The sequence below is a fragment of the Emys orbicularis genome, chromosome 1 (assembly GCF_028017835.1).
Source record: "Emys orbicularis isolate rEmyOrb1 chromosome 1, rEmyOrb1.hap1, whole genome shotgun sequence".
NCBI classification, from domain to species: domain Eukaryota; kingdom Metazoa; phylum Chordata; order Testudines; family Emydidae; genus Emys; species Emys orbicularis.
In genome coordinates, this window is record NC_088683.1 from 134,849,843 (window position 1) to 134,873,502 (window position 23,660).

At 45.4% G+C, this 23,660-nt stretch overlaps 2 protein-coding genes across 5 annotated transcripts in view; one reads left to right on the forward strand and one right to left on the reverse strand.

Annotated features, from left to right (window-relative positions):
• The window catches only part of LOC135895182 (tetratricopeptide repeat protein 38-like), a 34,042-nt gene extending 22,718 nt beyond the window's left edge, over positions 1–11,324 (forward strand). The window contains exons 12-14 of the mRNA XM_065423255.1: positions 6,416–6,575; positions 6,861–6,934; positions 9,663–11,324. Coding sequence (XP_065279327.1) covers positions 6,416–6,575; positions 6,861–6,934; positions 9,663–9,756 — 328 coding nt within the window. The 3' untranslated portion in view covers positions 9,757–11,324. The remainder of the gene's footprint in view (positions 1–6,415; positions 6,576–6,860; positions 6,935–9,662) is intronic.
• Positions 11,325–20,413: 9,089 nt separating this feature from the next.
• LOC135885257 (zinc finger CCCH-type antiviral protein 1-like) overlaps positions 20,414–23,660 on the reverse strand; it is a 40,595-nt gene continuing 37,348 nt past the window's right edge. For 2 of the 4 annotated variants that reach the window (XM_065412892.1, XM_065412886.1), the window contains 2 exons: positions 23,291–23,442; positions 20,414–22,548 (listed from right to left, as the gene is read on the reverse strand). In XM_065412892.1, coding sequence (XP_065268964.1) covers positions 22,265–22,548; positions 23,291–23,442 — 436 coding nt within the window. In that variant the 3' untranslated portion in view covers positions 20,414–22,264. Of the gene's footprint in view, positions 22,549–23,290; positions 23,443–23,660 lie in introns of those variants that run through there. The other 2 variants (XM_065412901.1, XM_065412910.1) reach the window with 2 other exon arrangements.

The window sequence follows — 23,660 nt, forward strand, 5'->3', positions numbered from 1 at the left end:
ACTGGATTAATGAATAATCTGTTCTACTGGGTCATTAACCCGTTGACTCTTTCCCCTCTCTTGGGTGGATCAGTGTGCAAACAAAATTCTCCATTGTGTTGTGCTGGGGTGGGGTGAAATCTGTTGAAGTTGCTGGGTGTAAAACCTGCCTTTTATTCAGGATAATGTAAGAATCAGTTAGGCTCGTTTTGGAATAAGATAACTGAAATAACAGGAGCCATTGCCCAAATCACAGGCCATAAGCAAAGCTGATCAGAAACTGAGCTTTGTGGATGCAAAGGTTTGCTGGATATTGGTTGGTGGGTGGGTGTGAGTGGCACTCTGACAGAGAAGGCAATCAAAAAGCCAAGACATCCAGAAAAGCACTTGTAGCATGACTCTGAGGAAAAATCTGAGAGTGCTTTCTGGGTAGAGTGCTGGGTTGGCTGGAAAAAGAGGTTGGGAATATGGAGCAAAAAAACTGGCTTCTGTTGTATGTTCGTTTCCTATTGTGTTGAGGGAAACAGGAATCTGTGTACATTCTTGTTAATAAACAGGTTTGCATCAGGAAATATCTGACTTTATCATTAAGGCTGCAAGTCTATCCTGCAGGTCACGGAAGTCACAGATTCCGTGACTTTCCAGGATCTCCATGACTTCTGCAGCTGCAGTGGCCAGCGTGGTTGACCCCTACAGGGGCGGCCCCGGGGCCAGCTGTGGGGTGCCCCTGGGGCCAGCAACACTGGCTGCTGCTCGGGCGGTCCCGGGCAGCTAACTCCGGAGCAGCAGCGGTCCCTGGAGGCAGTGAGCCACCGGAGCAGGGGCCAGCCATCGGCCCCCCTGGAGCCACAGAGCAGCGGTGCCCGGGGGCCCCCAGAGCAGCTAAGATTCAGTCAGGGGTATTTATAGTAAAAGTCAGGGACAGGTAACGGGCCATGCTTTTTGTTTATTGCCTGTGCCCTGTCCATGACTTTTTTACTAAAAATACCCCTGACTAAATCTTAGCCTTATTTATCATCAATATCTCCTCTGAATGGAAACAACCTGCAAGGCCCCTGATGATTGGCTAACTACTCAGGTCAAAAGAGGTTATAGAAAGGATGTTTTCACTTGTCCAATTAAAATACTTAAGATTTCAGAATTTTTAAAGTTACAGCGAATAAGGTTCTTCTTTGAGTATATGTCCCCATGGATTTTCAGTAAAGGATATGTGCGCTCCCCGGCACTCTTGATCAGAGACTGCAAAGTAGCGTCTATGGGCCAGTGCCTGCGCAGTGCAGTGTCTTGTGCTTTGAATGAGGGCAAATAAGGAGATGTGAGGCCACTGCCACTTAGTTCCTTCTCAAACACCTGCAGCTCAAGGTGGAGCATTCTGCTGTCCGCAGCATTCAGCTTCCTGCCTTTCACCTTGGGAATCCTTAATTTCTTATTTACTTCATTATTTTATAGTTTCTCTATTTAGTTTCATTTGGTTACTCTTTATTTTATTTAGCACTATTGTGCTTGCAGGGGCAAGGAGGGCTTCCTGACTTCTCCTCTCTTTATGGACCTTTCTTTTGTGCCAGAGCACAACTTGTTACGCCCAAACCCCCAGGTTTTAAGCCCTGTCAGACCTGCCATCGGTCCTTTCCCCATAGTGACAGACACTCAAGTTGCCTGTGGTGTTTGGGGGACTCCCAGGATCCTTCTAAATGAAAAGTTTGTCTGGGTTTAAAGGGTAGAGTCAAAGACGGGGAAATTAGATGTAAGTTCCTGTTAATAGAACATGATCTAACTCTGGAGAGGTCTGCTCCCCCCCCACTCATGCATTGGTCTCTGTCACAGGTCGCCTTGGTCTCCATTGTAGTCTTGGTTATGGCCCCAGAGAATAAAACTCGAAAGAAGAAACATACTCCTTTTCCCTGCCTGGAGAGGTATAAACCATTAAACCCGCTCTCGGGAGACCTCTTGTCACTGTAAGGTTACAGTAGAGGCACCGACTGAGTCCGGAATGGAGGGATTGGTACTGTGGAAGAAGCCCCACTTGGACAACCTACCTACCACCAGAGTAACCGCCACGGTTGCACCACTGACAGCCCTGTGTGTATAGCAGCACTGCAAGGTATCATCTATGCCCCAGCACCGGCAGCTCAGTATACATCTAAGGCGGGAGATGATTCTACAACCACCTCCGTACTGCAACAGCCTCCGTCTCACCAGTCAGCATTTCCACCTCCAGTACCGACACACACTTTGTCTGAAGGCTATCAGAGACCTCCACCTCCTTCCAGGTTCCTTTCTTCAGAGGATTTCATAATCTCTGAGCCTGAGTCTCCAATACTGAGTTGATTTATTAGAGCCACCTCTCCAGTACCACCCTGACAGCTGCAAGTTGAAACTTGCTTAAGTCGCCAGCCTGGTTAGGACAATAGAGAGCCACCCCCCCCTTTAGCTCAGAGGAGGATTCGTGGGACTCAGAGATCTCGGTACAGGATGTTATCCTGGTACCGTACTATCCTACTCACATGAGTCCCTTTCATGAAGAGGATTCTAGGGTACTACCAAATACCATAGGCTCAGTGACTATGATTTTCATTGGAGTCCCTTCCCTTATCCCCCTCCCCAGTGGGGTTGCTGTGACTCAGAGGATCCCTACAGTGACCAGTACTATTGGATACCTGAGGAAAAAGTCATTGGTGTATTGTACCTGCAGACTGTCCTCTGGTGTACTGTACATCACGGTACTGCGCACTTCTCAGGTACCAGATGATATACAGGAAGAGAAGAGTTTCAGGTCAAGTACATCTCACCTCCCTCTGTAAGGTCATCTCTGGATGAGGCAATAATGCCACCACTGCAGTCCTACACTGGTGATTTCAAAGCCTTTCAGGACTTCATGAAGAGGCTAGTGGATTCTCTTCAAATCCCATTTGAGGAAATCCAGGAGTTGAAACGTTCCTTGGTGGACATCCTGAATATTAACCCATCAATGAGGCATTGTTATCGCCCGCATGCGCCCTATGGCAAACATCTGCCATAATGCTATTAACGTGTAAGTGGGCAGATAAGAAATGTTATTAAAGCAAATGCTAAAATTATATAATACATAGGTTAAGAAAAGAGTGTCTGTCTGTACAGCTGGGTATAGTGCTTAAATTATCCAAAAGTACAAAGGTTGGTTTAAAAGTAATACAATACATATAGTACATAATCAGCAATAACCCAAATAAGATTAATAAATTTAACGATACAATTTAGATATTAGCATCCAAATATTCAGGTACATCACTCATGAAAAGTTATACAGAGTTGGTTGTGGAAAGCAAATATATCAATAAGTGAAGATTGTCCCTCAATAATTGAGAATTTAGGATAGGTTGTCCGTTAGAAGATGCAATCCATCAGGGAAGTATTTCAGTTACTTTCCCGACTGCGCTTCTCATCAGCACAACAGCTCATCTCTCCTGGTATTGCCGATGTCCGGTGGTGTGTTCTAGATAGATGTCCCTTGACCACCTGATGGCATCCGACACCATGAGTTGCCACATCAGCTGAGCGTAGCGTTGACCGATTCCGTATTCTCTGAACACTCGCGCGTTGCTGGGGTCCCATGCACTCAGGGCTCTGACGATCAGCACGTGAGTTTGAACCTTGTAGCCCCTAGCTCTCAAGGCACATCACCTCAAACTACATCCCACCGAAAGGAATGGAGTACTACTCCCACCCCAGCCCCAATTCTCTTGTAGTCAACGCAGCCAACGAGAGAAGCAGTCAATCTTTCTCTAGGCCTTTTCCATATGACAAGAAATCCAAGCGGCTGGATTTGCTAGGAGGAAAGAGCTACTCAGCAGCTGCTCTCCAATTTTGTATTGCCAACTACCAAGCCTGAATGGCAAAACACAACTTTAACACGTACTCCAAGTTTACACACTTTGTTGAGCACTTGTGACAAGACCAGAAAGATTCAGTTTATCCCCTGGTTGCAAAAGACTTCCTACCAGCTGGTCTACTGCAGCTGAGACAGCCTCCAGGGCCATGGTGGTGATCATGAGAAGAGCATCCTGTCTCCAGTCCTTGGGTCTTCCGAGAGAAGTACAGAATAACATGGAAGACCTGCTGTTTAAAGGGCCTAAGTGCTTCAGTGAACACACAGACTCCTCCCTCCATACACACACAGATTCCAGAGCGATGTTGCGGTCACTAGGGATTTATGTGCCTGTGATTAAAAGGCACTTTAGTAGATCCCAAACTGCTCAAAGATCAAGATCATTCCAGTACCATCAGCACACTTTCCTTAAGTCTCAGGAGCGCTTCTGGAGACTGCTGAAACCACAAAAACGGGGGCCACTCAACCAGACACTCCCTATAAAAGGCACTTTTGACACCTCAGTTGAAGGCATCAAGCAGCCCACTCCATCGGATCAATTATTGTGTGACTACCCTGCCTTTTGGAGACCGACTGTCCCACTACTTACCAGCCTGGGAATCGCTCACCTCAGACAAGTGAATATTGGAGGTTGTCAAAGTGGGTTACTCTATTCACTTCCATTCCACTCCTCCCTCCCCCTCCCCTTTAGGGATGCTTCTCATGAGGAAGTCCTAAGATAAGAGGTTCATTCTCTTCTCCTCCTGGGAGCAATAGAGCCAGGTTCACTAGAGTTCATTGGAAGAAGGTTCTATTCCTGTTACTTCCTTGTTCCCAAGAAAGATGTAGCGTGGAGACCAATTCTTGACCTCAGGAACTTGAACAACTGTGTCCTAGCACAACACTTCAGAACAGTGATACTAGTTACCATAATCCCATCCTTAGATCCAGGAGACTGGTTCATTGCCCTCAACCTACCGGACACCTACTTTCATGTAGCCACCCACCCCTCACACAAGCACTTTCTGTGTTTTGTAATAGGGGCAGATCACTGTCAATATTGAGTTCTCTTTTGGACTATCCACAGCCCTGAGGGCGTTCACAAGGATTCTTTCAGTGGCAGCCACTTGCCTCTGCCACTGGGGACTATGGGTATTCCCATACTTGGACAACTGGCTCCTCAGGAGCCGGTTGCCCAAGAGGTCCACTTGGCAATGTCCAGGGCATTAACACTATTCCGATCTCTGCGCCTCGTATAACTCTGTCCTTATAAAAGGTGGTGTATGGTAGGTCAGCCATATGCGCTCCCAGCTCCCCCATTCATCTTGCTGAGGTGATGGCAATTAGGAATGAAGTTTTGAGGGTGGGGAAGGGAGCAGACAGCCGCTGGTTCAAAGAGGGCTCTCCTTAGGGCATTTAGAACCAGGCTGAGGTTCCACTGTGGAACTGGGTGTCAAATCGAAGCAAACATATTGTGTAGACCCTTCAGGAATCTGGCTGCGATAGGGTGGGCAAAGACTGAGAAGCCCTGGATGGATGTGGGCCAGATGTACCCTGACAGAGGCTCATACGATGCCCCCCTCACTTTCTCCCAAGGGTGTCCTTTGAATATAATGTTAACCAGGAGCTTCCCCTGTCAGTGTTCTGCCCAAAACCGTATGCCTCCATTCCTTGGACATCAAAAGAGCCCTTGCCTTATATCTAGACAGGACTAAAACCTTTGGGCCTCTCCTGGGTTATTTGTGTCATTCATAGAAATGAAGAAAGGTCAAACCAATTTCCACCCAAAAGCTGTCTAAGTGGGTTTTGGGTTGCATCTTGACCTGCTGGTGTGCAGCCTCCTTCCTGAGTAACAGCACATTCCACTGGCACTCAGTCCACTTCTGGAGCTCTACTGAAGGATGTTCCCATAGCAGAAATCTGCAGGACTGCTATTTGGTCTTCTGTCCATACTTTTGCCAAGCATTATGCCGTCTTACCTCTGCCAAAGATGACACCACCTTTGGTGATGCAGTCCTACAAACTGTACTGGACTTCAGTCACTGTTTGGGAGTTTTCAACCATGGAGCACCCACAGGGACATGTACTCGAAGAAGGAGCGGTTACTTACCTTACAGTAACTTGAGTTCTTAGAGAGGTTTTGTCCTGATGAGTGCTCCACCCTCCTTCCACGCTGCTGTGGATCTTCTGGCTTCATGGTCAAGAAGGAACTGAGTGGCAGCCGGCTTGCACCTCCTTATATACCCTCATTCAAAACACAAGGCACTGCTCTGTGCAGGCCTGCACACTACTTTGCAGTCTCTGATTGAGCGCGCACAAGCGCATGTACATCCTGCAGAGCAGCATCCTTGGGGATAAAACCTCTCTAAGAACACAGTTACTGTAATGTAAGTAACCTCCACATTTATTTAGCAAAATGTACAGAGTGTGTGTTTGATTTGGTTCCGTGTAGCACTGTTCCTTAAACTCAGTGAAACTAACTTGCGCCGACAGTATCATGCTGCAGGAGATGACAGAGCAGCACTAAAGAATACAAGTGCTGCAGTCTGACCTTCTGCTTAGTTGGCAGTTAACTCCTTTCCTGTTCTGCAGAGCACCTGGTGAAGACCATGAGCTGGATCTGGCTCCGAAGTTGGGGTTGCCACTTTGCCAGGCTTTGGTAGAGTTTGACAATGGAAATTATGACAAGACAGTAGAATTACTTTATCCAATTCGCTACCAGCTCTTACAGATCGGAGGCAGCAATGCTCAGGTAAAGGGGTTGAAGGGTTTTTTTATAATTGCATTTGGGTAGGGCTTGTTTGTCTTTCAGTAGCATGTGTTACACTTCCCTTTTAGTTTTTTTCTTTTCTAAATTTGTGATAATTGAGACAAATTTACAAATAATAAATACTGTGTCTCAGCTGCTTAATGTTGTTGGGAGAAGTAGATCCCTCCTCGATGGGTTTACCCAGCCCCTAGAAACCAAGCAATTGTTACTTGCAGCATTTATTACTAAATATTAACTTATGTTCATTTTTGTGACTTCTCTTGTCAGAGGGATGTTTTCAACCAGCTATTGATCCATGCTGCTTTAAATTGCAAATCAAAAGCCCATCAGAACCTGGCCAGGTGAGTACCACTTGCTAAAATACGGACTTCTGGATTCCATGATATATATCCATAGAAATAGTATTTATGAAAGCAGAAATTGTCAATGTTTTTAAACATTGTAAATTGTAAGTAAAATTATATGCTAGCAAAACTAAAGCTATGTAGTATTACATTTAATCTTTTAGGGCACAATCTGCAGCAATTGTCAAATATTAACTTTGTTCAGCTGCTACAAACTGGGCTGGTCAATGTTGTCAGTTCATTGGCAGTCAATAGTTCAGCTACAAGAGACTGTGGTGAAGGCTGGGATCCTGGCAGGGCACAGTAGAGACCCCCAGCTCAGGCTGAGAGGAGGAGGATGCATCCCCGGCCACGGAGGAGGCTGCTCTGCTGCTGAATGGCTCCTACCTGGACATGGAGCTATTCAGCAACAGAGTGGTCTCCTCCTCCTCCTCAGAGTGCTGACTGGAGGGTCTCTGCTCCACTGGGCCAGGACTGCAGCCTTTCCCGCACTTTGTGCCTGTGGGGATCGGGTGTCACTGCCCCATTCACACACCAGTCAGGAGTGTGGGAGCTGTCCCTGGGCAGGAGCTGCTCAGCAGTGGGGTGACTGGGCCAGCACGACCACAGCCTCCCCAACACCTTCTGTCTGTGGAGATTAGACTGAGTGTGTCACTGGCCCCACATAAATGCAGGGAGCCTTCTGCTGCTCCACTCTCACAGCCCCACTCTCTCATACCCGTGACAGTGGAGCTGCAGAGGGCTACCTGCATGACCACAGGACCAGTGACACCTGATCCCTGCAGGCTCAAGGTGTGGGCAAGGCTGCCGTCCTGGCAGGGCAGAGCGGACGTGACAGCGGGGCCGCAAAGGACTCCCTGCATTTTAGCAGGAGCTATTCAGCTGTGGAGTGGCCACCCCCATGGCCAGGGGCTCCTAGTCCTCCTCCTCGCAGTCCTGGCTGGCGGTCTTTGCTTGGCCCCGCCAGGATAGTTGCCTCCCCCCACACTTTGTGCCTGCAGGGATTGGGTTTCACTGGCCCTGAGGCAGCCCTATACAGCCACGCTGTTCTGGACCTGCTCCCTCACTCCCATGACAGCAGAGCTACAGAGGCCTCCCTGCGTTGCCACTGGGCCAGTGGCACCCGATCCCTGCAGGCACCGACTGTTACCAATTGATTCTTCCTCCCCCACGCCCCCAATTTCAGTGTGTCAGCTGAAATCAATGTTTGCCGACAGTTATCAGTTAAAGTGGAATGCTGCCAAGCCTAGTTATTGTCGAGCCATATTTCAGCTCTCCGTTGTGCAGTCTGGCACAAATTACAAGAGCTGCTCACGTGAGCAGAGTAGCAGACGCGTTTCCCCATATTGAGGCCTATTGAAGGAGGCTACCTGTGCAGACCAGCAGAAAGAATTGCAGCCTTAAGACCAGATTCTCTTACTCTAGTCTGACACCAGAGTAGCTCCACTGACTTCACTGGAGTTAGTCCTGATTAACACAAGTGTGTAAATGAGTGGTGAATCAGACCCCTAGCTTCTAAGTAATGAAAATCATTCCAACCTCCCAGGTATAAAGAGATTCTTGCTCATTTTATTCTTCTATCTCCCTGGGCTAAGGGGGCCCTGGCCTGTAGCTCTAAAGCCCCTTTTGGAATGCGGCCCTGTGAGCATGGGCCAGAGGACTCAGGAGGAGCAGGGGCAGCCGCACAGCCAGCAGCCGGAGAGAAGCAGCGCTTTCCCCTTCAAAGCGCCGCTTCTCTCCGGCCGGCTTTGAAGGGGAAAGCGCCGCTTCTCTCCGGCTGCTGGCTGTGCGGCTGCCCCTGTGTCCTCTGGCCCGTGCTCACAGGGCTGCATTCCGAAAGGGGCTTTAGAGCTGCAGGCCAGGGCCCCGGGGCCCCCTTAACCCAGGGCCTTGCAGCCCATAAAGCCCCTGCGTTCCGGGTGGGGGGGGGCAGCTTCCTCCCTCCCAGAAAGTCCTAAGCGCCACCAAACAGCTGTTTGGCGGTGGGGGAAGCGCTGGGAGGGAGGAAGGGAGGGGGAGGAGGCAGAGAAGAGGAACTTGTGCAATGCTCCCTTGTAAAATCAGCCAAACAACGATATAAGGGATCATTGCACAACTTTAAACGAGTATGTTCCCTAATGGAGCAGCGATGTAACTTCGAAACAACATTAAATGGGAGGACGGTAAGTGAGGAGTTACTGTAATATGAGCGGGTAGTCTATGTATGAGACCTCATAACAAACATTTGAAATAAGGTTAAGGATTATGAGGTATCGGAGCAGGAGTGGATGGTTAGTGGTAGAAGGTGAGCTGGAACAAGGGAATTTTTAGGATCTTGATGGGAAGAGAGCAAGATTATTTAGCACAACCTCACAGAGTTCTTGTGCTTTGCTATTTTCAGTGCCACGTGGCTGTGAAAACAGGGAACATGTGAAACAGGGTTAGAAATGGGAAAGGGAAGGTCACTGTCTTAGTATATGTCCTGCATTGTGGTCAAAGCATAAATACGGGCATTTAAAAACATAGCTGTTCTGTTTTCTACACTGATTTTCCTTGAATAACTCATTAAAGTGCCAGCGACTAAAATGTTGACCAGCCTATTTGCTGCAGCTAGTTCCTTATTTTCAGATGACACATGACTACTAAACCAGGAAACAGAAAAACCTGCTGTTATGATTTTGAGCACTGTATTTAAGGTCTTTTTTTTTTTTTTTTTCCCCTCCTCCCCCTCCCTTACCTCCTTCAGATGCCTCCTGACAGAACGTGATGGGTTGAGACCAAATTCACCATTGACTGAGCGACTTATTCGGAAGGCATCAGCTGTTCATGCGATGGGATAAATCTTAAATCTGTTATTCCCGTGGAAATAATAATTAGCACTATAATCAGTCGCTTTCTATGACATTAAAAGAACCAAAATAGGGAAAATATTGCATCAGCAGCCATATCAGATCTTCTAAATATCTGAGCTTTGGGAAACTTGTTGTGGTGATTCAGCATCGTTGCTTGAGCTTCTGGACACCTCTGATTCTAGCAAGATTCTGACCTAGCTGTGTTTTGCAGGGCAAAACAGTAGCAAATGAAGTAGATATCAATCATTTGTTTAAAGCATGCTGAGCCATTGCTTTTCAGGAGAGCGCATCAGTCTTATGCTTATCAGGTTGTGGGATAATACTGCTATTATAAAGTTGTGCACTGCCAAAGTAGGCAGTGGTGTTGCTATTCTAGAACATGAGGGGATGGGTTGAGCTGTCACATAAAGAGCCTTTGAAAAAAGATGACATGTGGGATGTACTAGGGAGGAATAAATGGTGCCAAAATGTGTAGAAAGTGAACTAATGTGTTGGCTCAAAGTGACTTTTGGGCCTCTCCCCCATGACCATAGAAGGCCCTAGCTCCACAGAACCACTGCTGCAAATAAGGGCAGTATTTGGGAACCCTTTGCTTCCATGCAGTTCTGCTCCATTGGGCTCCTAATGCATGTAGAGGTGGGGGAGGAGAGCAGGAATTTGAACCAAGGAATCCACTGACAGTCTTCTCCTATAGACCGGCAGTAGCTGCAGGGGGTGCTTCAGCCATGGAGTTGCAGTAAAGGTCTGGGGGAAGGTGAATGAGGGCTTCTACCACACACATAACACAGCCATACCAGAGTGACACTACCCAGCATGCAGCTAGGTCCTTTTGGCCTGCCTGCAGGTTCCAGGATTTGGCTTCCAGTTCCTCAAAGGCATAATTTTGTATCATTTGCTATTAAAGTCATACAGATATGAACTGATCTTGCAAGTCAACTGTTTCACAGTTGTTAATCAAATCTTCTTACTGCTTGATGTTCTTATTGCATTTTTAATGGAAGTTATATCCTAATAATGCGGCACATTTTTATAACATGAGTGGATAGTGTTAGAAAAATCTTTGGGCAATCTATTAAGAATTGTATAGATCAAGGGTCGGCAGCCTTTCAGAAGTGGTGTGCCGAGTCTTCATTTATTCACTCTAATTTAAGATTTCACGTGCCAGTAATACATTTTAATGTTTTTAGAAGGTCTCTTTCTACAAGTCTATAATATATAACTAAACTATTATATGTAAAGTAAATAAGGTTTTTAAAATGTTTAAGAAGCTTCATTTAAAATTAAATTAAAATGCAGAGGCCCCAGACCGGTGGCCAGGACCCAGGCAGGGTGAGTGCCACTGAAAATCAGCTCACGTGCCGCCTTCGGTACGCGTGCCATAGGTTGCCTACCCATGGTATAGATCTTTTTTCGTATGTAACTGTGTTCCTTTGATTAGCATTGAACTGATACCTTACTTCTACATTGCCATAAATTTTGCTCTTACATTTGTAATGTGATTTATGGCATTCCTAATAGTATCCTAAAGAACTTCATTAAATTCAAGGAGATGGTGATTGATTTTTTTTTTTTCTTCTGAACTTAGGCATCACCAAAGTGACTAATATATGAAACTGTGCAGTTTTTGAATATTTTCCATACTGGGTTTTATTTAGTGTACATCTTTCTTTAGCAGAACTGGAGTCAAGCTGTTCTATACGCTCCACCTGTACAAGGAAACTTAAGAATTTAAGGTATCAAGTGGAGCAACATTATTCTCCCTTCCTCCCCCTCCTCAAACAAATCCCATTTTAGGACTCATTTTCAGAAGCGGAATTGGCACCTGAACCGTCTTCCTTAAACAGGTGTTAGGCATTTTTGTTGCCAGATAGAGAAGATTATAATTTACATTTATCTTTCCCTGCCATCACCCCACTCCTTTATTCCTAGAATGAATCTGCAGTGATTTCTTTTAAGTGTTCTAGATTCATAGTTACTCTTTGCCTAGTTAATCTTTGTCAAATTGGAGTGAACTGTAACCACATTAATACTTATGAGTTTTTTATGCTGAACAGTCCCAAAGTGCTCTTTGAACTGCAGACACAGCACCAATGAAATGTAGCCATAGCTGAGGTGGAGAGAAGCAACTACCCCATACACAGCAGGGGAGTGAAAACTTGTCCAAGGACACTGGCGCCAGCTGTGCCTCCTTCTGCATGGATATTAATGTTGACACTTTTTGTAGAACAAACAGAACCTCTCTTTAAGGTCCCATACAGATGAAACTGTGTGGTACTACCTTTATCTGCCTCGGAGGGAAGTTGACCCTACACTGAACTTTGACTATAGCTGATGTAAGCACTTCTCCAGCTGCTGCTTACATTTTATGTTGTAACTAAGCATCATTCCTCCTACCACCACAGCCCACAAGTGTTGCACAAGGCTACAGTTCTGAACTTGTGCTCTCTCTCCACCAAATACCACTAGTGTTCATCTAACAGGCAGACTTCTATCACAAACAAGGACGTTCGTTCATTAGAGAGATGGTTAGTTCAGGGAACAGGTGTGCTAACAGTACTGTGGTCACACCCAAAAGCACTAGGTTGATGACAGTCCTGCCTTTTCTGTGCTTAGTGATGGCTACCACATTCTGACAGTAGATTTGAGACTGAAACCTATTTAACAAGGAATATCAGGCAAGGAGGGTGGTCTCTTCCTTCTGTAAATTACCCTGGCAACAGTCACAAGATGTAAAAAAAGAGGGGGGAGGGGAAAGACACAAGTGGTCCCAACTTTAAACTATCAAACAGCTGTTCAAAGAATTGTCTAAATCCTAAACACAGTGAGCTGTTTCAGGTCTGTTTTGCCTGTCAGGCCTTGATTGTGATACCACCTTGGCCTTGTTTGTGCTTTCAGAGCATTTTAGTTGCATGTTGTTTCTTTTAAATTAAGCTATGCTGCTAAACTTGCCATTTGAAAATACAACCCTAAAGAACAAAGGCTCAGATCCTCTAAGCTAGTTTGGTGTTGAAGTCCACCATTTAAACCCCACTGAAATTTCCCAAATGCTGTAGGCATCTAACTTTGTACCAACTGGCATTTTCAAAGCCACCTAAGCCCTGACATCATCCCACAGCTAATGTGCAGCTCAGGCCTGAAGCAGGATTCTCAAAATTAGGCAGGGGAATGCCTGTTCTGCCAGCATGGCCTTATCCTGTAGGCATAGTATGACCACACTTAAGACCTGTCAGTCCCTGCAGAAGGGCTGGATGCAGGCCATAGATTTGGTGGGAGGGACACAGCACCTGCACAAATAGAGCCTGGGGTGCACAGGGAAATGGGGCAAGCTTGAGAGAGGTATCTAGCATGAGCAGGAGACAGAAAGAGATTGTTTTGGCTATTAATGTAATGGCTGCCTTACTGGCTGACGATGCTTCGGTGCCTAACTGCAGGAGATGGCTTCTGGCTGAGGATCCCAAGCATAGAGAGCTGCCTGTCTCTGGCCCATAAGCCAAGTACATTGTCAGCCATTCAGGTGCCTGCACCCCTCTCCCTGGCATTTCACTCCTGGCTCTGCACTCGGCTTTCTGTCTTCCAAGGATCTCGTTTCTAGGTTTCAAACTCTCCCCATGCACATATTGTGAGGGGAGCCTAGGTGCATAGCTCAGAGCTGAGGATTCCACTAGTCAGCAAGCCAGACAGGGCGTAGGCATTGCAACACTGAGCAGAGCAATGCCTCAGTACCTTTGAGGCCTGGTCTACACTACAAAGTTAGGTTGATATAAGGCAGCTTACAGTGACCTAACTCTGTAAGTGTCTACCCTACAACGTATCTCCCACCAATGTAAGTCGCCCACTACACCCACCTAATAACTCCACCTCCGCAAGAGGCGTAGGGCTTAGGTGGAGATAATTAGGGCAATGCAGTGGATCTGTAGACACTGCATTACTTACCTTGCTTGTTGGCTATCAGCCCCCCCCCCCCCTGCTCACAGGTGGACCCCCTGCTGCCCGGGGTTGTGAGCGGGAAGTGACTTAGGGGCACAAGTCCCAATGAAACAATCATTTAGGAGCTTTTGAAAATCCCACTCTTAATGTAGTTGATTTTTTTTCTTAGGTGAATATTTTGAGGCACTGCAGCCTAGGGTAGGAGGCATTCCTGAAAGCCATGATTATGCCAAGTCTTAATAAAAAAAAAATCTAAAGCAGTATAGCCACAGGCAGATCTCTTGAAGCGCAAGCGAAGAGGGGAAGGAGCTGACTGTGGAGACCACAACTGGAACACTGTGTTCCCTTCTGAGCACCTCATCAGTTGGATATAAATTGGAGAGTTCAGAGAAAAAATCATACAAAGTGATTTAAGGGGCTAGCAGGATGAAAGACACAAATTCAGTTATCCCAATAACTTGCTTGACTGTGGTTACTTTTGTAATGTCTAATAAAAGATTTAGAAATGTCTCTTCACGCTGAAAAAAACCCCCATGATTTATTCCCAAACAATTTTCTGTTTAGCTTTCTAGAAACATATTGCTTAATTGTTCCCTTAGTTTGTCCAAGGGAAATTCCAAGCAGAAACATGTGGGACCATGTTGTCACAGAAGCATTTAATACATGGAAGGGAAATGCATGCACAGTTCTTATTTACTCCAGCAAGGAATCACAGAGGATGGACTTGAACTCTATGCTATGCAGCAATAACTCACCCCTGAGAAATAGGTTACTATAAACTCCAACGCCTTTGTTCTTTACAGCAGGTATTCCTTTACAGCTAGATACTGTGCCTATAAAATAGTTTGCTACAGTGTTCTCGGAAATATTTTATGTGAGCTTAGAGTATTTGCACAAAGTGACTATTACTCTCACTTTAAAGCTGGGAAAACTGAAAAAGAGAGAAGGTAAAGTGACTTGCCAAACATCAGAGTGCATCAATGTCAGAGACAATGACAGAAGCCATTCATGCACCTGCAGGCAGAATCTCACCCATATATCCTCAAAAAAAAAAAAAAAAAATTATGACAATTTCCTGTATTTATTTACTTTAGCTTTCAGTGAATAAATTCTTACCCTTCTCTGAGCAGGTAAAACAAACGGTATTAAGAAGCTTGCTCTTCTAGTCACCATACCCATGACTGAAAGAGTCCAGTAATTTTTAATCTTTCTTCTGTAAGATCTACAGCTGTAAAAATAGAGGTGCCACTGGATCCAACATGTTATTGCTAAGCATGAAGTTAGTATTGAAGAGGGAAAGTGACACCTAGTGACCAATTGAGGTAATCACTCAATACTTTGTGAGCTAGCTCAGCCTACAAGATAAAGGCCAACAAATAGATACCTAAAATGAGGCACCTAAATAAAAGTGGCTGAAATTTCAGGGGTACTGAGGAGCTGTAGTTCCCACTGAAGTATGCCATAGAAACTGGCACTTACAGTACCTTACAGTTTTGAATCCTTGTTTGTTCCAGTGAGAGTTGATGTCTTAGTTCTACGCTGGAAAGGCAGTGTCTGCTGTGTGGGAGCTCTCATAGGTCACATTCACAGAAAGTCACTTTTGGCCAACATGGAATGAAGCTAACCGTATTATCCTTAATATGACTGCCACTCAGCTTTACTGTAGAGATTCTGCCTTGACCCTTTCCCAGCATTCCCTTCCACCTTGTTTCCTGCTTAAGTTTTAACGAAACCTTATACCTAGCCGGCTAGCCTCCGTGTTTGGCAGGTGTTGGATGTCAAGTGCTAGGGAACAAGGGTGGGGGCCATGAAGGGCATTAGGATACTGAGCATCATGGCACCTAGAAAATCACAGGCACAACACTGGGATCCACAGCCTGCATTAGGTGCCTAGGTTCCCTGTACACTGAAGGGGGAGAAGAGTGAGGTGCCTGAGAATGTGACCCACAAAGCCAGCATGATAGGTGGCACCTTGCTTAAGTGAACCAGTGGGAAATGCTGATGATAGGGTTGTGTCCTATGCCCTGGCTCTCTTGCAGACCTAGGTGACTAGGGCTACATCTACCCTGCAAAAGGAAAAAAAGACTGGGCCAACTGACTTGGGATCGCAGGGCTCAGACTATGAGGCTAACATATAGCAGCCCCCCTGGGTCTCAGAGCCCAGGCTGCAGCCTGAGCAGGAACCACTACCCTACCAGTTTTAGCCCCCGCAGCACGCACCTCACAAGCCCAAGTCACTTGACCCAGGTTCTGAAACTTGCTTCTGTAGGCTTTTGGTTTTTTTGCATTGTAGAGGTCCCCTTAGTCTGGGCTGCTGTGAGGCACTTAGTGCTGCTAGCAAGCCCTGATCTGGGAGACATTAGGTGCTCCTCCACCTAAGTTGTGTGCAGGGCCTGAAATAAAACCGTTGCGGGGAGCGGGACCGCTTATAACCTTACCTGAGTAGTGGAGAGGGTATGTGAGTGACCCTGTCCCAGTTCAAGCTGCCCCGCCCCCACTTTCTCCTGAGCATGCCTAAGGGATCAGCTCCTCCACCCCCCTGACTTAGGTGGAAGCACTATCTTCCCCAGTTTGTGAATTGCTCTGGGGCGCTAGGTGTCTAGATGCCTAGTGTGAGGCAACAGCATGCACACCCAGAGGCAGAAACATTGGTGCTCAAGCAATTTAACTGCAAAAACTTAAACTCACCCTGTGCCTAGGCACCTATGGGGTAAGGTGGCAGCCAAACAGCAGTTTTATAGCTTGCAGTGGCACCTAAAAAATGGGACTTAGTGCCGAAGGACTTTAGTGGGTGGCACCCTAACTATATAATTAGCTATTAATTTACCACTTTAAAAAAATCTTTTTAGGGAGTACCGTTTTCTGTTACTGCATGTTTCCTTTAACGGGGGTGGGGGAGAGGAGCTGTATTTGCAGCTAATGTTGCCAGATTGAGCCCAGGAATAGTTGGACCAAAAGGCTATATTCAGTTAAATGAAGAAATTTAATTCCAGATTCCTTGACCCATGCCATATGCCTGTTCTACAGCCCAGCCTCTGAAAGCAAGCCAGTTAGCCTGAGAACCAATCCAGCTGTGTTTCATAGCGTGCCATTAGCCAAATTGAATTACTGAGATGTAATGACCCCTTTTCTTTCTTTTTTCATGTTCTGGCTTAGCTACGGTCACTCATTTTGGAAGCAAAAGTCTGAGTAGTAGCCCGAACAAGCATCTGCTTGGTTTTATGTTGCCTGCAGAAGCGATTCTGGGGTTTCTCCTTGTGCCTAATGCATGCTAGGTGGCAGTAGAATTCCATAGTAGGGGAATGCAGGGCTCTGTTCGTGCTGCCTATGAATTCTGTTCACTACTCTTCTTTGCCAGTGGCTGGAGTGCTGTGAGAACACCCCCAAGACTCCAGCTGATGGATGTTATCCCCATTTAAGCTGATGTCACAATCAGCTAGTGAGTGGCTAGATAAACCCTACAAGAATTTGTCCTTGTCAGCCTTCCCACTTGCTATTTATTATAGACTTTCAAGGGGGAATGGGATAGTGTGCACCTGTTACTCATGGTATTCCTTTCTTGTAAAGAAGCCCACTTACCTTAGCCTTTTGGTTACACATGGCCAGTAGATGGGAGGTCAGACTTTTCTTCCTAATTCTTTGTAAGACCAAGGCCCCATGCAGCAAGATACTGGTTTATGGTTGATGTGTTCAGGTTATCCAGAGGTGCCAAGAGGTTGATGTGATTTCTTCCCTCTTCCTCACACCAGTTGCCTATGGAGGATTTTTTGGTTTTGTGTTTTTAATTCCCCAGGATGATTTCTCTAGATTTTGAAATCCCCTGCAGATCTATAGTCAATACTATGTGAACTTAGTAGCAGAAAGCACCCAAAATACATGCCAAACCCCTCCTTAAGTTATGCATAAATGTTAATTTATTCTTGGATGCCTGCTTTTTTACCCCCCCCCCCCCCCCAGCATCCTACATTGGCCTTTGTTTACAGTCTTAACCGGATTCCAGCCCACAGCCAAGCCCATTTGAATAGAATTTTATTTGAATTTCTAAGGGAGCAGGGGGAAGAGAGAGGAAGACCGTACTCAACTCTTAGCCTAGCTAGTGGTTAGACTACTACCTGGGATTTGGGAGAGCCCTGGTTCAATTCCACCCCCCCCACACACACACCCATCTCTTCCCAAGGGGGAGAAAGGCTTTGAGGAGGGGTCTCAGGCTTTGAGGAGGGGTCTCAGGCAAGTGCCCTAGCTGCTGCGCTATAGGATATTTCTGATGTGACGTTCCCTAAATCTCTCTTGTTGAAGTTATTCCACTGTGGCTAAATAATTAAGTCACTGGACAAGGGATCCTGGTTCTCCTACCTCTCAAGTAATTGCGTTAACCCCCAGGCTACCGCGTCATTCTCATGTGTGCTCTTTCTCGCTCTCTGGCCCAATGATTCTTTCATCATTTAGTCACAGGGGAATAGCTGCAACAAGAGAGACTGAAGGGGGTCCCCCCCTCCCCACAGCAGAATATCCCATTGTTCATTGGTTAGAACACTCCCCTGGGGGGGGGGGGGGGTGTCAGAGATCCCTATTCAAATCCCTTCTCCCCCTCAGGTGAGACTTGAACAGGTCTCCTGCAATCCAGGTGAGTCTCTGCCCAGTGGTTAGAGAAGTTATGGTCTCCCCTCCCCCACCCTGCTTTCTTGCTAAAACAGAATAGGGGCCTAACACCAAGAAGGGATTCTCAGCTGCAAATCCTAAGCAGAGGGAGGCATCTCCCTCCAGCTCAGACGGAGGTCTAGTCTACACTACAGACTGATATCGGTAGAACTACATCACCCAGGCATACAAAATCCACGTCCCCAGTGATGTCATTGTACCGACACACCCCCACCCCCGTGTAGACAGCGCTATGTCAGCAGGAGAGCTTCTCCCACTGACATGACTACCACCTCTCAGGGAGGTGGATTAACTATGCCGATGGGAGAGCTCCCTCCCATCAGTTTACAGCATCTTCATTGAAGTGCTACAGTGGTGCAGCTGTGCCAATGCAATATTTTAAGTGCTGGCCTGCCCTTCGGCCCCAAACTCGGAGGGGGTGGGGCTTAGAACAAATCCATCGCTCTGACATCTCCCACTAGCTAACTTAGGCAGGGAACTGCCTAGTGTGCTAGCTTTTGTGAATCCCATTCTGAGGCACCTATCTCCCTCCATTCATCTTGCAGGGAGCTGAAGCACCAAACTCAGACTTTGTGAATCCCAGTAATTTTTCAAGATGCCTTAAAGTGAGGCACAGTGACGCTCACCATCACCACACCCAAGTTCCTTTGTGAATCCAGCCCTTCCGCACCTAACACTCATTGACAGTCAATGAAACTTAGGTGCCTAAATCAAATCACTAAGGCACTTTTGCAGCTTACAAAATGAATCTACACTGCACTGTATTGATGACAATAAAAAAAAAATCAGCATTGTAGTGTGTGTGTGTGTGTGTGTGTGTGTGTGTGTGAAATCTATAGCAAAAGAGTTACTTGTTGACCAGCCCTTGCCAGAACATTTCCCCCCTTCTGAACAGTGGTTGCTTCCTCTCAATCTTTTGCTTCTTCCATGACTGTCTAAAGCAATTGCTCATAGAAGATAGTGTCCCCAATGTCACATAATTAAACAAAGGATATCCAACAATCATAATTTGATATTCAATTTATTAAAAGACATTGTGATTACAAAGCTCAGTTACACACAACTTCTGTACACAAACCGTTCTGTTTGATGCAGCCCTTCATATTTAGCTGTGTATGTAGAATTATCTGAAGTCTCACTACAGTTGCCCAGATCAAATCAAAGTCCAGAAACACAAAAGTAAAAGCCTGGAATAGCAGTATTAACGGGCTATATTGCCCAATCTGTTTGATTATGGCATAGGCTTACATTACAACATATTACATTTAGGGTGACCAGACGCCCAATAAAATCGGGACTGTCCCGATATTTAGGTGTTTGTCCCACGTCCTGACCGATGTTTGGTCGGGACACAATTTGTCCCGATATTTCGCCCTCCTGTTTTGTTTTGGTTCCACCGGCGGGACTCCGCCTTTTCCCCCCCCCCCCCCCCTCTGCCAGCAGGACTCCGCTTTTCCCGCCCCCCCCCCCGCCCCTTGCCGGCAGGACTGCCCCCCCCAAAATGTGTCCCGATATTTTCTTCATCCTATCTGGTCACCCTAATTACAATACACATTTAACAAAAGACAAATAGAAATATACACTATGTGAAATGTGGCAGAGTTAACATTTCTTTTGGAACTTTAATGATGAGCAACACAGGAGAAAATGTAAATTTGTCTCTCCCCACCCCCACCTTTCTTATGTGTAAAGAGGGCCTGAAAGGTATGTCAAATGTTTCTCCAGCTTTGTTTTTTGCATTATAAATGAAGGTCTTGTGTACCGTGGCTGACTCTGTGGCAACTAAAGGTCTAGTGACATTAATTAATTACAAGAGACAAAAGCTGAGTAATAGAACTGATTTTTATACTCGATCAAATAGGTGTCTAAAAATACTAAACTCCAAAGCCTAGTGAACATTTGGGAGAAATTAGTGTTTCAGAATCAACCTCCACCTCTTCACCCTTCAGCTAAGGTGTCAAAGCGCTCAATACACATCTTGGAATGCCTCCAACAAGTCCTCCATCACCATGGATAACTAGATTCTGTATTTCTGATTTTTTTTTTTTTTTTTTAAAAAGGTTGAAAACAAAAACATTCTTTGATTGTATAAAGGCTTGAGACATTTACTGCATTTTCATTTCCTAGTCTTACACTCTTCTCCCTCAGTGGAAGCTTGTCAATTCCCAGCAGCTCACATGAGCATCTCCAGCCTGGAATTTGTTTAACTCCCATGCCCAGGATGTGGTTACAACTTGACTAAATTCAAAACCAGTTCCCCCTCGCCAAGCCTAGCAAAATGCAATAGTCTTCAAACATGCCACATTATAAACTTCAGTAGTTCTTGCTGTAGCAGTGTTCCCCTCCCACCAGCCAAGGGAGTTTGCTCACTCTTGCCAAAATGATTCACCTTTGAGCAGAGGCATTTCAGCCCAAAAAGGTGAGCTCTTAGAAAGTTAGTAGGGGATGATGGAAATATGATCTTCATTACCAAAAAACCCCTTGAATGAGAGCTCAACAGACTGCAGATCTGTTATTAAAACATGCTTGGTCACTATTAGGAAAGTTACCCATTGCTGACATGGGGTAATGCTAAACATGGTTTATAAGAAAATGTAGACCAGAAAAATCTGGTAAGTCCCAAACCACTTCAGAAGCAATAGTTACAACACTGTTATGACTATGCTTGGCTCATCATTGTCAGCAGTGGGTAATTTTCCTAGCGTACAACTGGCCATAGAAAATGAAGATGACATAGTTAACGAGGAACTAACGAGTTGTCAAGTGAGCACGTTCTTTCTACTGCACCAGAGTGATGAAGAACATCTTTAAAGACGTTCACTCTACACAAGTCATGTGATGTCCCTGGCACAACGAAAATTACTGTCCATCCTGCATGACAGAAAAACATCAAAGCACCCCAAGACATTACTTCTGTCCTACAGCATTTGCTGGACAACTATCCACATGTGGAAAACGTAATACACTAAAGGCAAGGGTTTCAAGTGAATCTCAACCAAGCCTTTAAATTTATGCATGTAAGCATTAGCAACTGAAACAACAAATTCTGGGACATGCCTTTTTCCAGACGGTCCATTGGTATGGTCTACCTCCAGCTTTCCTACCTACAGATCAAGTTGCACAGCAAATCTGCTATAGAGTTGGAAACAGAACCATGGCTGACAGTATTCTGCTCTAACCACTAGGTTGACATTGCTTGTGCAGCAGGAGGAACTCCTCCTTTTGAGACCTTATTCATTACACCAATTTAAAAGAACACAGACTTTTTATTTGTCTAGTTACTGATTTTAATCTAAAATATTGACATCGACATACAGTACTCCAAGAACACCACCCTGTCAAATCCACAGTAAACTAATTCACAGGTCTCTTGGAAATGATAGGGTAGGCAAGGGAAAGAGCCACCTCAGTAAAGTCATCAGAGTTGAATGACTCATCATTCGGAGCGCTACAAAATCTAAAAGCCGTAAGCATACAATCAAGTTGTCAACTATATTAAACTAGAGTTGACAATTTTTCTCTCAGTTGAACGTATTTCTCAAGAGAAATCCTTTCTAGTCATTATTTCCAAAGTTTATTGTTGCTGCACAAAGAATCACAAAATTCCACTCCCACATCCCCAATTCTGACCCCTCCTATGTGGGGCTACCCTAAGGTTTACATATTATGAACAAGTGAAAGTCAACAGTTTGATGAAAAAGAGTAATCGCCTAGTGTGCAGGACGTTCCTCCTGCCAACCTCCTTCAAGGAGCAAATTCTTTGGATGTAGCAGTTGGAAAGGTGCTCTATTAAAAATGAGAGATGAGTATTAGACAATCTAATGGATTGGATAGGATAGGAAACCCTTAAAAACATGTAAAATTAGGTCTGAATGCTGCAGTGAGAGATACAAACGGCTCTCTCCCTTATTTAAGATACAAAACATTTTTTTCCCTCTTCACTATAGTCTATTATATACTCTGGGTAAATCTGATGCTTCTCAAAGACTACAAAAATGGAGGGAACCAGCACATTGTCCACACAGCTGTCGTAAAAGGTGAGCATATCAGTAGCTTTTTGTGGGGGACGAACGTAGGTTGGGTCTCCTCTAACAAAGTCTCCAACTAGAACTCGAGCCACAAACATGGTGTTCCTTTTTGCAGCAGATTGACTATAACAGTGCGCATACTTAGCATCTCTGGCGAAGTAACTTCCTAGGAATGACAAAAAAGGGCACTGTAAGGATACTGGATGTGTATGCTGTACTTTATACATCAGGCACAAAAGAGTTAGCACACCACAATAATTAGGATGTATTTGACTCAAGTTTCAATAAGTGAACTTTCTGTTTAGTGGAGATTTCGCACTAGACAGCTAAAGGATTTTGCCATACAACTCCCATTAATTTCAAGAGGAAGTAAAGAGCAGGCTGGATTATGAAGGAGTGAGATAGAAAGGGAGAGTAAAGAAAAATAGCCTAGGAAGAGTAAGACATTAGATCAACAGGTATAGCACAAGGGGAAAAAAATAATGTTAAGAGTTGAAGCAAAGCCAGCATCATGGGGGGATAAGGAGGAGAGACCTCTTGTCTCCATCTGACAGAGAATTACCATCTTCTTCAACTCCCCCCCTGCTGAGGTGAAGGAGGTAACGGACTGGCAAGTTTCCCTACACTTCCTAGGAATCAAAACATGCCCCTCTCCCCCCCCCCCAAATATAACAATTCTTTTTCAGCCCCCAAATTAATTCTCTCAACCCCATATCAAATTCTCCACCCACGCAAACCAATTCCTTTCCAGCCTGAAAGAACACTGGAGCTTCCCTCCCCCATTGCTTCCCCCATGCACGAAAAAACAAATCACTGCAGCTTATAAAGACCAATTACCACTGTAACATCATCACTGGGTACTTTAAAGAAAGTCTGTGATCTCATATACGCAGTCACTTCCTCCTCACCTTTTCCATAGTTTGTTCCATGGACCCCACAGATTCTCCAGTCAAAATTGTGATTGCAGATGGTTTCCAAATGGGAATTGTTGGTTCCATGGAACAGAAGCTTCTCATCTACATCTTTCCCTCCATTTTTCTTCTTCATCTGCTCTTTTTGCCTGATGTGAAAAATATATTTAAAGACACACTATAACATGGATGAGATTTCCAGCCACCTTCGGTATTCCACTGGCAGTCAAATTAGAGTTGCTAGTCTGGGAATGGCAGTGAAAATTACTTGGAAGATGGTAAAAAGAGAGAGTAATTTTAAAAGTGTGAACATTTATGTTGTCAAAGCCTCATCTGGATTTTCAGAAATCATTTTACTGTGCAAGTC